Source organism: Podarcis cretensis (assembly GCF_951804945.1).
Source record: "Podarcis cretensis genome assembly, chromosome: 3".
Classification (NCBI taxonomy): domain Eukaryota; kingdom Metazoa; phylum Chordata; class Lepidosauria; order Squamata; family Lacertidae; genus Podarcis; species Podarcis cretensis.
The window spans coordinates 52,237,216-52,255,794 of record NC_137172.1 but is presented as its reverse complement, the minus strand read 5'-3'; the positions used below and the strand labels follow the sequence as shown (position 1 = coordinate 52,255,794).

At 41.1% G+C, this 18,579-nt stretch overlaps 1 protein-coding gene across 4 annotated transcripts in view; it reads right to left on the bottom strand.

Moving 5' to 3' along the window:
- Positions 1-18,579, bottom strand: part of RPS6KA2 (ribosomal protein S6 kinase A2) — a 185,492-nt gene that overhangs the window by 47,861 nt on the left and 119,052 nt on the right. For all 4 annotated transcript variants that reach the window (XM_079971864.1, XM_079971866.1, XM_079971867.1 and 1 more), the window contains 2 exons: positions 14,761-14,877; positions 12,972-13,053 (listed from right to left, as the gene is read on the bottom strand). In XM_079971864.1, the coding sequence (XP_079827990.1) occupies positions 12,972-13,053; positions 14,761-14,877 (199 nt within the window). The remainder of the gene's footprint in view (positions 1-12,971; positions 13,054-14,760; positions 14,878-18,579) is intronic.

The following is an 18,579-nucleotide window of genomic DNA, read 5'->3' as shown; positions in this document are numbered from 1 at the left end:
GTAAGATTAAAAGTGTAATCAAGAAATCAGTATAGGTGCTTAGCATCAAAGTGTGTCAATTGGTTCAGTCTTTGTCTGTATTCCTGACCAAGAGTGAGCATGCAAAAGTCGCTCTGATATCAGTAGGGATAACATACTCATAACTGAATGCAGGATCACCCTAAGTTATGAACAAATATTTACAGCATGGTTACTTGTAAATAAATCCCACCGAGTTTGATGCTGCTTACTTTCAAGTATGAGTGTGTAGGGTTACAGACTCAATAACTGATTCAAGCTTTACCCACCCATATTGCAGTAAAACCAGCCAAAATCTAAATGGATGCATTGCAGACATTGGCATTTTGGTGGCAATGCATGATACCTAAAAAAAATGTATTAGCAAGAAATTACTAATTTTCTGGTTTAAATTGACTCACACTGACAAATCAATTGAGACTTTATTTGATTAATCTACCAATTAAAGATTACTAAAGCCTGTAAGCAGCAGAATTTTACAGTGATAACGCAGCTTGGAAAGGTCGCTGTCCAGTCAAGTTTGTTATGGTCCTTAATAGAAACTTTATTAAAACAATGATTCATTGAATTTCTGAGGCTGCTAAACAACAGCTTTACAAAAGATGACCAAACCCTGAAAACTACAGTAACATGAAAAGCAGAACACCAGAATAACAGTACAGACCAACTGAGCGGCATAAAGAAAACAATCTGCTAAGCATTTGCAAGGCATCTGATGAAAACCAACAGGGAGGCTTTCTCTAGAGCCCAGATGGAGAACCCATGCCTTTTGAGATGCTTCCAGACAAACTCCCATCATCCCATGCTGGCTGAGGCTGATGGGTGTTGGAGTCTGGAGGGCAACAGGTTCCCCATCCCTACCATAGACATTTCCTGCTGGTTACCAGAATAAAATGTAAGCTTATCACTAACTACCTTAAGTTTGTTTGGACACCCTGACATTCTTCATATATTTGTCAAGATTTGAGCAGCGACATCACATGTTGCTTTAATTCCTCTGCCGCTGCACTGCCCCATGACCTCTCTTCCAGTCCCCTCTCTTTTCTTTGTTTTTCTTGCACGCCTGGCTATTGTATTTTCTTTCTTTTCTTTTAAAAAAAATATCCCACTCTGACTGCTTATTCTGGTAGCCTACCAATGACATGGGTTTCCCAGAAAAATCTGAATTGGAAAATGTTCCTAATTTGCATTGGAAAATTTCCATGTTTGTGTTGGAACATCTTCTGATGTCCTGGAGAGTGATCTAATTTAGCATGGTTATTTTACTTGCTTTTACTAAAAACTAAAAACTGTGAAGCTGCAAAGCTTGCCTAATATTGTATTTGTACTTATTCACTGTTAGTAATGAACTTAAGAAACAATAAAACAAAAAAAGCTTGTAAGACTTCTGTCTGACTTCACTTTTGTTGTTATTTCTTTTTTCTCTGTTGGATGGGCTAGCTAGGGTAAGGTGAGTTATGTAGGTCTTGTCTTTTGTTGTTTGCTTGGTCTTATTAAAAAGAAAATAAGCAAATAAACAAATCATTATAATAAAGAGGTTTGTTTGATATCTGAAGCATTTGTTACCCAAATGATGCTGGTAACAGAAGGATTAAGCTCATGAAAAAGAAGAGGGGGCAGATGAGATGATTTAGGGACAGATGAGATTTGCTACTTTTACTTTTGAAAATGGTAGACTATATAAAGAAATAACACTCTTAGATTTTCTGCCATGGCTTGCTAACATGAATAACCAGAAAGAATTAGCAGGAGAAAAGAGAATTAATATTCAGCATATGCACTTCTGGGCCACATGCCTTCCATTAAAAAATCCCCCTTCCTAAAAACAAACAAACAAACAAATAATCTGGGAAGTTGCCAACTACCTGTGTTGCCTAATGACAATAATAATCGGCCATACTTCTTGCAGAAATCACGATAGGCTCACTAATTGAGGAGAAGGATTGGACTTTCGTAATGTATCCTTAAAGCTTAAAATAACATATTGAGGGGGAGCTTGCAAAAGGTTTACAGGAATTTCCTCATCCAGTGTGTATCAGAACTGGCATCTTATTGAGTCAGGTGAGTTCTTCATCATGTTAGATTAAATCCCAACCATAGCCCTCAAGTTATCCCTCTGTATTAGACAATACAAATTAACAGAACATTGTGTTTAATTTGATTTTCTTCTCTAGTGTATTCTTATTTTTGTTGCTTTACTTAGACCAGGTATACATGAGGACATCATTTTAGCTGAAGTACTCAAATGGGACCTGTACATTTCCCCTCATAAGTCAAATAGTTTCAGAGAGGTGTGTTGTTGTTTTGTGGAGGGTCTCCAATAAAATTCCTCCCTGTTGTTGCTAGTAAACTGTTTAAAAGGAGTGGGGGATCCTATCATAGTTCACCTGATATTACATCTACTTGGACTCTCAGAAATCCTTACAAGAATTCTACAAAAGACTAATGGCTTGTCTTGAGGTTTGAGCCAAGGAAACGTAAACATTCAGCAATTACGAAACAGGTCAAGGTGATGTTCCCAAGCTACAATTATACTAGATTATGTTGGTGATGGTGGTTTTCACTACATCATAAACACTGGCTACTGGATCTGTAATTATTCATAGCTTACCCATAACTCTATTGTTTTAAGCTTTGTTAGCTCTTAGGATTTAGAAATTAAACATTTTCATATGGTTTGTACTAAATGGAAAACATTCAGGAGACTTACTAGCCTGTGATTATCTCATAGGGATAAAGATATTAAACCTAACCATCAAGTGTGGGAGTCATAAAGCCAAGGCAGAGGCTTGTAAATACTGCAGGGTGCCCCCTGACATTCCTCTGGGCAATAATTACCTTATATGGTGAAGGGTGCAATAAAAGCCTTGACCGGATGAGGTAACAGGAGACTTTGGAAAACGGCCATGCGGCTGGGAGGACAAAGGAGAATAATAAAAAGTTACCGGAGGAGAGGGAAGCAAAGGGAGCTGCTCTTACCATCCATGAAAAGGCTCGCTGCCTCTTTGAGTCTTTTTTCTATGCTAAGCGCCATCTAATGACGGCAGGACTCCGTCAATCAAGCTTTAACTAACTTCTAAATCCTAAGAGGTAATTGACTCTTTGACACAGTTCTGGCTGAGAGAATTATGTACCTGTGTAGAAAAATATACTACTGGTTATAACTTTCTCTGTGAGCCAGAACTATGTTTGGCCCATTTGTTCCTAACAGAGACTGTGCCTTCAGTTTATCATGTATGATTTGCCTCACCATGAGAATGTGTCTGTTGGATTTCTGCCTACTGTGTGGTTTCCAAAAGAAAAGATTTTGGGGGGAGATAGAAGCCTTTGTGCAAAGAACAAACTCATTTAATGTACTTTTAAAAGAAACAGACTTGGCCACCTGATGGTTCCTGGGAAGACGTCCCAGTAGCCATAGGTGCCATGGTCAATGGTGATGTACACTCCAAAAGGAAGATAATGGCCCAAGAGGGATGGAAATGGATATGCTCAGGATTTGGAATCAGATAGCAAGGCAAGGACCTTGGACAAGGACTAAGATTCTGGTTCAGGACCATGGTTAGCAGTGCTGCAGCTGAGATAGAAAAAGCACATTGTCTTAACAGGGTCATAGAGCAACTGGCAGCCCTTTCTAGCCTGGGCTAGGTAGTAAAAATGAAAGCCCCACCCACTGATTGCTGCCTTTGGTCAACTGAAGAACTGACTGTAAGTGTTATCTTTGACAATAAATACCGTATTTTTTGCACCATAACACTCACTTTTTTCCTCCTAAAAAGTAAGGGGAAATGTCTGTGCGTGTTATGGAGGGAATGCCTACGGGTGGCATGCCTACGGATTTTCCTCCTCTAAAAACTACGTGCGTGTTATAGAGTGAAAAATACGGTACTTAACTATCTGCATTCCTTTGGCTGGGAAGCACGCTTGACAGCAGGAATCTGAAAAACATGGCAGGCCTGGCTGAAACACAGCATTTGGAAGACAAGAACTCCTGGCTGTTTTGATAAGTTAACAAGGCCACGCTTCTAGAATTTTCTTATCTTCATTTTAAATTCCTCCTTCCCTCATTACATCTCCTGTAATAAACGCTCACTGCTCCCTTGGTTAAGGATTACAGAGGCTGGAGAAAGTGGGATCATGCAAATTGAATCGTTATATCATTGCACCGCTGCTATTAAGGAACAGGCAGATTAAACAATGACTAATGAAAAGCCAAAGTATTGTCAATTGTATGAAAGGACATTGTCAGGGAAAATGAATGTTACTTCAGTGAAGAAGACTGACATGTTCTGCCTTTGCTTCTCTCACCCACAGCCCACTCTGAAAGTAACATGTTTAAGAAGGCATGCCTGGATAGAACACAGCTCTCTAATTGTCTTTGCTTCACATTGTCAAAGGAAAGAGAATTTCACAGGATGTTTGAAAGCAGTACAAAACAGACCCCACAGAAGATCTCCAAAAGCTTGAGCTGTGATTCCCAAGTTGTTGTTTTCCCCCCTGGGAAGTCTGTTGCAGATAAAATTGTTTCAGCCACACAGCCTCAGAAGGACGAGCTGCTTTCCTGCCTGTTGTAACTATATAGAATGGACACTAATGCATTATAAAAAAAGAGGAAATGTGGAAAGGCATCATAACCCAAAGGAGACCTATTTGCACAGTATTTGCAAATGGTACTTTATACACTACAGATTCAAAGTTAGGAATAATGGGATGAATTCAACATTGCACAAAGGCAATTGTTCCACCAGGACAAGCATTTCAGTTTGCCCAATGGAAAGATCCCTCTTCTCCTCCCCCAATGTACTGTTCTAGGGGTTCTCCTGACCTCCTGCAAAAAACAATTTCAGGGGGGATACAGGGGGAGGAGAGAAGGGAAAGCTCTGTTGTACAAGCAGGAGTCCTTGCATGGGGTTTCTGATGAAAGGACTCATTAGTTGTATCCCATCCAATTATTGTAATTTAATTAGAAATACAGAACATCTCACCATTGCAATCAGGTGATGTGTGTGCTTGCTCAGTCTGATGCACAGGTGCTACCCGTTGATGGGCAACTTCAACGCTCCTTCTGCTCTCTCTTCTTAGGGTTCTTTACTTTTAAAGCAGACTTGGACTGGACAGCCCTTCAAATACAGGGGTGTCCTCTGACAGTGCTCTACAATAACAACATGTTTAGTGCTATACAAATGTATACCCTAAACAAGCCTAAATACACCTGCTATGGAGTAAGCAGGGGATATGTATCCAAATAAACATTGATTGAATTGATAAGGTGAGAAGCCAAGGCGGAGAAACACTGCAGCCAATTCAAATGTGTGAATGGGTTGGTGCTGTGCACAGTCACATAAGCTTTCGGGCTTCCCTTATGCATTAGTGCAAAATGCAGGGAAACTGGGGCTTTCTCTCTTTCAGAACCAATTCTTATATGGAATCTGGCCCAGGAGCAGCAAAACTAGCCAGGCCATTAGTTCCTTGTGGGTTGGCAACACTTCCTTTAAATTTTGTGTGTTTGTCATTCAAGACCTAATAGCATAGCTATGAAAAAGCACTGTCCTGATAATGCTATATAAGATACAGAAACATATTCACGTCTGTCTTCTTGCAGAGCAGTTGCAATTAATTGCTGGAGAGACAGTGTCCTATGAAGATACCCTTCAGATATTAGAAAACAAGTGCTGATACAACAGAAAAGGATTACTCCTTATGAATCTTAAATTGCAGGGATGCAGCATCACAATAACCCCAAACCATGTAGCACCATCTCTTCAAAAGGCACCAGGGGGGGGGGGCGCGGAATCAATGATAAAGTGATGGCCATAGTTTAGGAACAAAGTTTCACGTCACAGATGTAGCTTTCCTCTTTTAATAGCTCAGCAAAACAATGATCTTATGTAACAGAATCCAACTTCCACAGAATAACCTCAGCAAATGGTATTCTTACGGTGCTCTTTCCAATCTTAGCAATGTTGTTCTTATATAATATCATCATGTTGGTCTGCTATTACGAGATTCTTGCTTTTAGTAATAAAAGCAAAAGGAATAGTGGGTGTGCAGGGAAGAGAGGTGAGGAAAGGAGAAAAAGCAGAAAGGTAAGAACGATTTGGGAGGTGGCCATAGCTCATCAGCAGAGAGCATGTTTTGCATGAAGGCTGTCACAGGATAAATCCTGTACACTTCCAGCTAAAAGGATCAGGTAGCAATTGTTGTGGAAAAGGTCTCTGCCTATGATTCTTTAAAGCTGCAGCCAATCAGAAGAGATATTACTGGGCTGTGTGGGAACATGATGTGACTTACCTAGGGCAGCTCCCTATGTTGTTTCTCCTCCCCATATCCCTCCTCTCTCTCACACACATGCACACATCAAATCACACCAATTAATACGTTTCTATACAGGAAATCTGCCAACATGGCAATATGGTCTACATCAGGGTCATTCATATGACACATTCCTAAAAACCAAAAACAGCCGATTTCTCAACACAGCTGAGGATGCAGGATAATGGGAAAGGAGAAAAAGCCAAAATAACTGCCATTAGACTAGGTTACAATGCTCCCACCAACAGCCTTTGAGTTTATTGCTAACAAGAACTTAGGCATTTCCACTCAACTTCTGACATGGTAATACATGCTTAATTCTGAACTGATTTAGTGCTTCTGGGAGTGGGAAATTCAAAATACTTGCTTAAACCTTTAATTAAGCTGTCATAACAACTGCCCTTTGATGCCAAAAAATGACATGGTACTGCCTGACAGGAATTCTGCTGGTTTCTGATTTAAAATCCCTGCTAAGCAATCTCAGTGGTTGTAATGGGGTCATTCAGCGTCAAAGCAATCAGAATAGAGCAGAAATGGATTCACAGTGGAGCCCGTACCATTGCCTTGATTACATTACTCCCTGCCATTTTTCACTGAATAGTAGCACTTGCATAGTTAGCACTACACCAGAGTTATTGTGAATGAATGAAAAGCTTTTAAATAGAAAATCTAAAAAAATGCACAATTGAAATCACGATTTCAGGCTTTTTACAAGTCTTAGGAGCTTTGGTTTAAAACAGGGGCAGCAAACTTCAGGCTTAAGGGAACTGATTTGTTCTTGGGTTTTTACTAGAACCTTGAAATCCATCAACAAGAGCCAGATTCAAAATGGTGGTGCAAGAGAGTTTGGAATTAAGGAGCAGAGTATCCTCTGAGCCACGAATTGGTTTTTATGAACAGAAGGATCCCACAGCACTTTCGCACACAAATCCACTCCTGATCCTTGCCATCATTCTTTGTTTCAGCAACCTACCGTAATTTGTGTGCAGAGTCTTTTTGTTCTCGCTTTTGTTAAACTATTAGTCAGAAACCCTTGCTGATCAATACAAATCACCCCTAAATCTACCAGTAGATCCTCATCTACCTTCTGTTCCCACCTCACCCAGGTTTAAAATACTGTGTATCATATCAATTTTGGTAGCTCTAACATTTCATCTACGATGAACAGCAAGAAAACTGCTAGCACATTTGCAAAGCTAAGCAGGATCTTGCATGGTTTCAAATTGGAGGGAAACTGCATGTTGCAGTTCCTTCATTGCAGGGGTTGGACAAGATGACCCTTGGGGTCCTTTCCAGTTCAATTATTCTGTTAACCTTTCATTGATAATATTGTCAGCTATTGCTAACAATCACCACAGTTTGGCTCAGAAGGTTACTCTAGTGCAGTCTTGACCATAAGTTTTGAAGAGGATGTTAAAAAACACACGTCCAAATTAGCACACGTACATTCTCAAAGCCATTTAATGCAGAATGATTATTCTCTTTAATATATCCTAATTGTGGCAAGCCGGAAGTGGCTGGGAATGGGGGTGGGGTGGGGATGGGGCATAGCAGCCTTATGCATGTTCCAGCATTGCGCATGATGACTTGGAATGCAACCTCCGCACAAATTGGGGATTGCCTGTATAAAAATTTAGATGTACTGTCAGAGAGGAAGTTTACCATATGCAAACTAAAAATAATAATAAAGGGCAGAGATGTGAGGGCCTAACTGGGTGGGGCTCAGGCTTCCTGGTCTACCCCCTATCAGTGCCCCTGCTGATGAGCATTCCCCAATGGAAAGTCACTACAGCTCCAAACCACATGCCTTAGAATAAACCATTGACTGCATGAGGCAATAGAAACTAAGGAAACCCAGAATCACAGGGCACCTGAACATCCAGGAACTCAAAGAACAAGTTTCCCAATATGTTGCTGAGAAGATATTTATTTCCCAGTTTTCTGACTCACCCTCCTTATTAAGTGCCTTCTATCACATGGGAGAAGAAAAGGGTGGATACCACTTAGGTACATGATTCAGCACATAGCAATAAAATTGCTTTAATCTAATAGTGTTCCTGGAAAGTTGCAGATTTAAGTGCTCCATGCGTAGTTCTGCTCCCCCAAGTGTCAACTGCCACTTAGGTAGGAATAGTGGCATTTTCAGCACTGAAAACTATTGTGCTGCTAACACTTTAACGCTCCATCCAATGAATGCTGTCATCCTTTTCACTTGACAGCTGGTGGTGACAAATCTTGTAAGCCATCACATATATAAAGAGAAGTTCCATTCAGCTCATTGAAATGACAAAAAAAAACTCTTTTATGCCACAATTCCATCAAAAGTTAAAGCTGTGTATAACAACACACAAACAAACACACAACCAGATTCACAGATCACTGGCTAATGGTAAAGAAAAGGTGTCTCCCCCTTTCAACTGTCTGCATAAGAAACTTTAAAAAGTTTTCAGCAAAGAGCTAAAAGTTAATCCTGAGGGCGCCTGTTGAAACTCTGCTGGAAGAGCATTCCGCAAGGCTGGGCTGATGGCACTGAAGGAATGGATTTGTACTGAGCCTCACAAACTTGGGACGCTCCTGTAGTGTCTCAGTGTGTGAGATGGGGTATAAGTGTTCAGGCGGCCTCCTCTTAAAGCCTACTTTGGCTTTTTGAAGTAATTGCTACCACCAAAACCAAGTTGGGTATGAAATTTGAAATGCACTTCTAAGAATAGCATTCCAGGCAAAAACACATTGAACCTTGAAATGAGGGCCACATTAAAATTTCTGAAGAATAAAAAATCCTTTCTGAAGGAATCCCAGTAGTGCAAGGGTGAGGAACCTCACGCCTGGGCAGAGGAAGGAGAGGTAGTGAATGCCTTTCAGGCCTTCCAATCTGGCATATAAGACTGTGCGCAGGCTACAGTACAAAATAAGAGTCCGCTTGCTGCCCTACCCACCACAGGCATGTGGCCCCTGGATGGCTGCTATTAAAGAACGTGACCCTTGGTCAGAAAAGGCCCCACCCCCACAGATACAATCAGTGCCAGATTTACGTATAAGCTAAACAAGCTATAACTTAGGGCCCACTCTCTTGGGGGCCCCCAAAAAATTTAAAGGAAAAAAACCTGGATGTACATTTCCAAAATATAAGATAAAAAACAAATAAAATAAAACCTACATTAGCAACAGTGTTTTGTGTTGTATAGGCTCCTGTGATGTAAGTAATGGGCCCCGCCTGCTAGCCTGCTCCCTAAAATATCACTGGTTTGCTCATTTCTACATATAGGGTGCCTACATTCTGCATGGACTGGTTGCATGGCAACATGCAGCATGCAGCTGCAGATTGCAATGCAGCACAGTTGAATGTAGGTCAAGCTGTTGTACCTGTTATCTAATATTAAAGAGTGCTTGTAGACTCTTTACAAGACCAGGCAGCATAGACTAAGGGTATGAGTCTTATGCCTACTGACTGATTTCATGTAATACATAATTTATTTATTTTGATCCCATTATAAAATTACTTTAGAAAAAAGATCATCTTTATTATTTAGTAGGCCTATATTATTATTCACTAGTACAGTTCGCTATTACCCCCACTTGCTACTATAATACTATATATAAATATGATAATTATATTAAATATTTTACTTACTTATAAAAGGCCTCATCAAACCTAAATCCGGCCCTGGATACAATGTTAAAATCATCCTATTGAGAAAGGTGGGGCCAGGACCTTTCAGCAATATTTCAGACTCCATTCAGACATCTTACCAGTATGGCAGCAACATCTGAGCTATATGCTTGCTGACCTTCCAATTGCTTCCAGCTCCACAGTACAGAATCCTGATACCTTATCTGCCATTCTAGATTCCCACCATGTGCTCTCCTCTGCTGTCCATTTGCCTACAAACTCCTGAACCCATGAGGACTTTAAGATACATTCTGGATCTCCCATCACCACTAGGGAATGGGTTTTGGTAGATGTTATTATCCTTGGTCAGGAGACTGAGGCTGTGGTGATGTGGTCAAAGGCACCTGATCCATGTGCTGAACCACACCACAAAAAAATAGATTTTTAGGTTCAACATGGTGACCATAACATCACATATTATTAGGACCACAGTTTTACCAGATATAACCAATTCCATAAATGGCTTCTGCTGTTGAAACATTTATTTACATTTTTGCATTCAACAGAAATATACTACCACACACTTGCATACTAAACGCATCTCTCTAGTGCTATAAATAAGCCTTATTGTAATGGTGGGGAAAATGATTCACGCATATTTAGCAAGTAGGAAATTATTTCTTGGTTCACATGCTTTGTGGTGAGAAAAGATAAAACAGATTCAGTGACCTCACCCTGAACCCCAGCTACTAACAAGAATAAAATGGGAAACTGAACAACATTTTATTTTCTGTAAGGGCAAATAGTATTATCTTTGTTACTCAGACTGAGTTACCGTATCTACAGCAGACAGAGTGCCACTCTTTTCCCCCTCACGATTCAATTTCCCCACCCCCACCCCATCATAGTCAGTATGTGGCTTTCTTTGGTTATGCTGTTTGGCCATTGTGAACACAAAATGCAAGTATATCTTCAGGCAGTAGAGGCAACAAACTGGCAAGTCAGAGATGCTCCTTCCTTTTGTCAGAAAAAAGAAGAAGCCATTATTTTTCTATAGCTGTGCCTGCAATTTGGTACCCCAAAATACCTCAGCTACAATTTATGGCTGGTGCAGACAATACTGATGTTTGTTGACCAATTTGTGTGTTCTTTTAGGGCCTGGGAAGCCAATGTGGTGACTTCCAGATATTGGTGGACTCCAACTCCCATCAGCCTCAGGCAGCATGGTCAATGGTCGGGGTGATGGGAGTTGTAGTCCAAAAACACTCATGCAGGCTACCCCTGTTTTAGGGGGAAGGCAATGAATAGTTATTATCTTTTGCATCTGCTTATATAAGGATGCAAAGTAGTCCTTATATTAGTGTGGTGCTTTTTAATTACTGATATAAATAAAGTAAAATAAGTGAAAAAAGGATGCTTGGCGAATATTCCTAGGTCTAATTAAAACTAAGAGAGGGGTGGTTTTCTATTCATTCTTACTCCCAGCTTAAAATAAATGGAAGCAGGTATGGGCTGATTGGCAATATCCTTTAAAAGTCCCAGATATGCAATTGCACAGAAGCAAAAAAGCTTTGTATATCTGTTTGTGTGTAATGGTGAGAACAGAGAGTTTTACCTGACATGATGTTGGGTGCAAAGCTTTCTAAATCATACTGACTAGTGTTGAAACCTGTTTACTTACTTACTTACTTACTTACTTTTCAGAAATACCCCACTTATAAAAGAAACCCAAAGCGGCTGACAAAAATCATGGAATCCATAAAACGCAATAAAAAATGATGACATCTTAATTACAGGTGTGTCTACCCCCTGCCCGTACGGTCCAGTCTTGACAGACTCTGGGGTTGTGCGCCCATCTCACTTAAGAGGCCAGGGGCCAGCGCTGTCCGGAGACACTTCCGGGTCACGTGGCCAGCGTGACATCGCTGCTCTGGCGAGCCAGAGCCGCACACGGAACGCCGTTTACCTTCCCGCTGGTAAGCGGTCCCTATTTATCTACTTGCACCCGGAGGTGCTTTCGAACTGCTAGGTTGGCAGGCGCTGGGACCGAGCAGCGGGAGCGCACCCCGCCGCAGGGATTCGAACCGCCGATCTTTCGATCGGCAAGTCCTAGGCGCTGAGGCTTTAACCCACAGCGCCACCTGCGTCCCACAGGTGTGTCTAGGGTACAGGAAATTGTTGACAAAGTGATGATTTACCTAACATCTCAAGATCTCCAGCCATGTAGGGCTTTGTAGGTCAAAAAGAGTGCATGAAATTGGGCCCAGGAGCAAATCAAAGACCAATGCAGGTAAGAAAGGACTGGTGCAATGTGTTCACAGTAATGGAATCATGTGACATGCATCATCCTCGTTACATTGCTTCCTCACCCTGCCCCTCAGCAGCAGCCAAGAACGTGGAGCAGCGTGATGTGATGATACCACATCAGAGGCTTCCACCGGTTCATATTTTCAGGGAGAGAAAGGGGAACTTCTTTTCACCTGCAACTTCATTGTGAGTGTCATCATGCCCTTAAAGGCTGAATTAAAAGATGTAGACCTGAGGCGTAATCAATGCTGTCACACTTACGGATGGCATAGGCATGGGGTAAAGTTAATTAGTCTGTGCACAACAAGGGAACTATGAGAAAGAAACAGCCCACCGCCTCTCCACAGGAAGGAGGCAATACACCAAATAACAAACCAGGAATCAGTGCCATTTGTTCATCAGTAAGCCTAAAATAAATGTAAATACTATAAGTGGAGATTATAAAGGGAGATAGAGGGAAGGTTTCAAAACACCTACTAAATGTTTGAATTTCCACCTTCCTTTGTCATACATGATAAGCAGAAAACTATATGGCTAGCCGGCTTTTTCCAGAGCTACCTATCTTGATGCAGAGAAATGAAAGATCCAAACCCATAATGTAGTACCTAGAATGATGTGATGTTTTATGCCACAGGAATACATACAGCAACTTCAAATACAACAGTCTTTTGCCTGTTAACAGCAGGCTGTATTTTACATACATTTGGAGACCAATTAAACTTCCTACCTTTCAGAGTTGCTTTCTTAAGTACCTTCATTGCATACAGCTGCCCAGCATCAGATCCTTTAACTTTCCTCACTAAAAACACCTGAAGTGAAAAAAGCACAAAAAGCAATAAATTAATGTATGTTTCTTATTGTTGTTGTTCATTTCATTTCTACGCCCCTTTATGTTTTTAAGAAAAATACCCTTCAAAGCAATAACATATATTAAAACATTTTTTAAAAATCCAGAATAAAACATTACTAAAGAAAGTCAGATATAAAGTATACATTCCAAGCAGCATAATTAGCAGGAAACTAAAATATTATCTTAAAGATTTCAAATGAAAACATTACAAAGGAGGTCAACTACAGAATGCACATTTAACACAGCAAAGTTAACCAACTTAAAACAAAAATCTGAAACATGTTTACATGAATGGTTTTTGTAGAATTCATGTACTGGAAAGTAATACTGATTAAATTTCAAGTAAGTGTGTAACCTCATTTCATAAAAACCATTCCCAAGCTGGTGCCCTTCAGGTGTTCAAGCACAACTCCCATTATTCCAGACCACTGGCCTTGTCAGTGAGGCTGCTGGGTGCTGTAGTGCAACAACATCTGAAGAGAGCCAAGTTGCTACAGAATGTGGAAAAGGCCTTCAGTGTTAGTTACTAGTCATTTGTTAGCAGTTCCCTGATATAGAGTGTATTATCAGATTTTATTGTATTCCCCTCAAAACAGATGAGTCAGACAGGGAACACTGTGTGCTAAGAGAACATGAAAATAATTATAAAACTGCAGAAAAATACAACAAATGACAATGTGTTCTCTTTCAAAACACCACTATGCCTTATTGCTTTTAAAGGGAACCATGTTCTACAAAATAATTTCCTATAACTCCATCAACTAAAAAGAAAGAAAGAAGTGGAACTCTTTTGTGGAGCCATTTTAACACACACACACTGCACTGGTTTGGCCAGGGGCAGGAACATTAGCCATTGTATTGGAGATCATACGGATGTGGCTGCAGAGTAAACATATTACTTATCTTTAAAGAGGGATTGGATTTGAAAAGCCAAATGAGGATGGAAGCGGGGCAGGAATCAGAACAGATTATACACAGGCAGGATCACACCCAAGACCCGGCTTGTCTCCCTTTCCACTGCAAGACCACATTGTGTCTCCCACATGGTATGTGTGGAAGGAGCCATTCAGTTTCCATGGTCAGGCAGCCCTGCTGTATCATGGCACAGGGCAGACCTGGACTGACAGGCTCAATCAGTGCTTTGGACAGTTTTCAGAGTGGGGCTAGGGAGCAGAACATAAAATACATGGTGACATGTCAACATCAGTGTGCTGTAAATTTCCCTATCCCACGCAGTTGGTTACCGCTTGTACAAGACAGTGCAATGACATCCCCTTATCCATTTTGCCTTACTAAACATTACCAACGAAGAGTGGAAGAGGCGATGACATAGTGCTAATGCTTTGATGGCAGCCATGCATCAACTGTAGTATCTGTTTTGCCCAAAGTGACCTGATGAAGTGTTGAGGACTCATAGTACTTACAAATTTAAGTTAAATGTGCTAAGTAAGAAGGAGGAAGATGAGTATATTTCCTTCCAGTGCATCTTACTGCTTTGGAAGAAACTAAAAAGAGGGGGAAAGTTACTCAAACCTCATTGACTGTTTCTCCCTCGGAATCTCCAAAGCAGATCTTAAGAGGGTATGAGCTAAGGATCAAGTTGTTTCTTGAATGTAGTGCTGATTCCAGATTCCACCTTAGCATATTGCACATTGTAAAATCTTACCTTTCCATAGGAGCCTTGCCCCAACACTTTGAGCAGCTCAAACTGTGATGGGTCTGCCTTTTCAAAACCTTCTTTTACATGATGACTGATGTCTATCTCCTTCACAATACCTTCTTCCTGTGAATGAGAGAGAAACAAAGCAAAGCACACTTCTTAGCATGGATAAAACAAATTATATCACTTATTCTAACAGCTACCACCTTTATTTATTTTCATTTTTTTACTGAGAGACCAAGAATCCTACTCCTAAAACTATTAACACCCTCTCCTTTTCACACAATTTTTTTTGCAGAATATATTGAGTCTGAATGTGAGACATCAAACTATGTCTTACTTCTACCTAGGATATATAGCTAGCTAAAAAGAGAACCTGTAAATTGAAACAAAAGAATCAGTTCCTGAAGCTGTTGGGCTCAGCCAATCAGCCGAGCAAGATCACATATTTTGTTAAAACTAGGAACAGGGAAAGAATAGGTACATTTTTATGCTACTGCATTCTTAGAGCACTTGGGCATCAGAAGGCCTGCCAGCAGACATCACACATGTTCATCTCTATAGAATCAAAGAATTGTAAGGTACCCAAAGGGTCATCTAGCACAACCCCATGCAATGCAGGAATCAGAATTAAAGAATCCCTGGATTCCAACTTCTGTTTAAAAACTTCCATCACCTTCTGAGCTATAGTCCATTTCACTGTAGAACAGTTCTTGGTGTCAGAAAGTTCTTCCTAATGTGGAATTTCCTAATGTGGAATCTCCTTTAATGTAATTTGAACCCATTGGTTCAAACTGTAATATTTTCGGTTATAAAGGTGGATGAAAGAAACCTTGATTATAGGTAGGCAACGGAGAGAAAATATTGCTTCATACTCCCCAGGAAGTAGAAAGAGATGTTGCCTACACTCATCTCTCCATACAAAGAAATCTGCAAATTACGCAGGTCATCAGGAAAACAAGGACACAGCACTATCTGTTTTTTGATGGCATTTGCAGAGGAAGCATCAGCCCAGATAAATAAAAGATAAAAAAGCAGCCTTCCTCCCTTTTACCTCCACAGTTTGAACTTTTCCACTTCTTATGCACTTCTTTGCTACTGATACTTTAAAAAGTTCATTTGATAAGACAATGCAACTACCTGAGTGCAGCGGCGGAGGAAGTCGCTCGGGTGCCTGGGGTGGCGCGCCCATAGGGACGGGGTGAGCCGCCCGTAGGGGCGGGGTGCACCGGGGGCCTCTGGAGTCTGCCTACCTCCTCCCACTCAGCTGCCCTACAGCTGGGGGAGAGGCAGCAGGCGGACTGTTTGGGCAGCGCAGAGCCTGCGTGCGCCCAAGCCACTGCGTCTCCCTCAGGAGAGACACGTGGTTTGGGTGCGCTGCAGGCCCCACAGTAAGTGCAGCCCGGCAATTTGTCACCCCCTCAGTGGTGACACCCAGGGTGGCCAGCACCCATCGCACCTCTTACTACCCGCCCCTGCCTGAGCGCTAAAGAAAAGGTAGTAGCTTCCACATTCTAAACAGAGGGGAAGTTTTTAAGACTGAGCAGAAGAAATCAACACCTGCTATGTTGGAAAGTTATCTGATGAAGGCTGCAGCTCACTTGTGCCCTACAGCTGGATTATCATTTGTGCATGGAATTTTATGCAGCAACATCTATATAGAATCATATAATTATTGTAAGTTAGTGTATTGTAGAGATGGGCTGGCCTTACACAGTAAGTTCTTACTGAAAGCTGAAAGGCTGGCTCATTTCACTATGGGGTATTTGTGTGTACAGTATTTCTATTTAAATTACAGTGATTATTTTTAAATGTGTACCTATACATATGAATTAACATTCTTTTATTTCTTTTTTCATTATGCATTTTTTCTTTTTGGGGGATGGTTTGTTCCTGCCGTGTCCTTGTTATCTATAATTTAAGCAAACTGTAGATCCCAGAGTTTTAATGTCATGGGAAACTGTGGTTTGTTTAGAATCAGAAGCAAAAGTTTCCAATTTCCTTCAGATAAAGAGAAAGGAGGAGAGGGGAAACAGAACTGCATCAGCCTGAGCTGACACAGCAATGAACAGGCACAGCAACATGGTGGGGCCCAAGGGCCTGACCAGGGGCATTCTGAGGAACTGAAGATGGCTAAAGGCTGCTTTGAGCAGTGCCTGCCCATTGACTTAGTGCAGAAAAAAGGAAAAAGTGATGCCTGTCCATGCTGCTATCTGACACCATCCGGCAAGCTTCAGGGTATGTGGGGGTCCCTACCATATTCCAGGGTGGTATGCCTTACCTTTGAGAGGACCCTACGCATATATTAGTGTGGGACAGGAAAGTTGGGATTTGCAAGTGCCAGGATTCTCGTGATGCAGGAGTCTTGGAAGCTTGTGGGATTTGTTTTGATAAAATCTCTTTATTTACAAATGTAAAGGTTGGGGTGAGGAGGAGCAGGCACGTAAGCAGTGCTAGTTCCTAAAATAGCACCAGTCCCTCCAAACAGCAGCAGCCCCTCAAGACAGCTTCCTGGCAAGCCACTGCAAGAGATCTTTTTGTGACAAAACAGAAGCTGTAAAACTGTTCCCTTCAGCAACTACCTAGGCAGAGGGGCTGTGACCTGAATTCCAGTGGCCTGGAGGAATCCAGCCATCAGAGACCATACAAGACATTCACCTTCTGCTCTCAAGTTATACAAAGACCTAGAGAGAAGGTTGTTTTGCAGAAGCCTGGAAGCACACTCACAACAAACAGAGAACGCTTAACGCTCAGGTTGCCCAAGTGTTTTTAGAGTGAGATCTAAATATTCCAGAAGATTTACAGATACTTTCACCATGTTTATGTAGCTTGGTGGATTTATGTAGCAGGGTTTTTCCCCACAGCCATTTAGCTAAATGCCTTAACCTCATCATTCTGCCAAAGCAAAGGTATTTGAATTTATGATATTCCATTACAAGCTGCTACAAAATTTCTTGCAAAACGAACACTCAGTTAGCACATTTTCATTTTCCTTTATTAATCAAAGTAAACAAAATGCAGAAGAATTGTAAAACCTGATTTCCTAAAGAGAACTTTGTTGACTTTCATAATCTGAAAGATTCCACATCACCCTTCTGGATGTATTTTGTGTTTGTATCAGTAAAAAGATAGGTGAATTTGACACATTTTCAAATGAATTACATCAATTGATTACATCCTCAAATTAATTAGCATCTTGAGTTCAAATTACCATTTGTCTCTCATGATTCATGTAATAAACAGCATATTTTCATTGTATTAGAATATCCATTTCTTAAATATTAGTCAGTGAAAATGTTTGATAATATTTGCCTAATAGTAGGACCGACCCTTCACAGTGAGTTCATTATGGAAACGAAATCTGAACCAAGTTCTTACAGACTAAGAGCTCATTCTCCTAGCCACCATATGCAGCTGCTTCAAGTTAGGAAACGTTGCAGCTTTCTCCCCTGGGATCAACAGCTACTTTGATCTCTTCAACACATTTTGCCTTACTGCTTGCATACCCTTCTTGCTGCTTCACAACCTGCTCCTTTCCATCATGAAGAAGAGTTTGGATTTGATCTCCCGCTTTATCACTAACCTAACATTCTCCTTTCCTTTCCTCCCCCACAACAAACACTCTGTGAGGTGAGTGAGGCTGAGAGACTTCAAAGAAGTGTGACTGGCCCAAGGTCACCCAGCAGCTGCATGTGGAGGAGCGGAGACACAAACCTAGTTCACCAGATTACGAGTCTACCATTCTTAACCACTATACCACACTGGCTCTCTTAAAGTCCTACTGCACTGCAGCTTTTTTGGACAGCTCCGCTGCATGGCAGCACA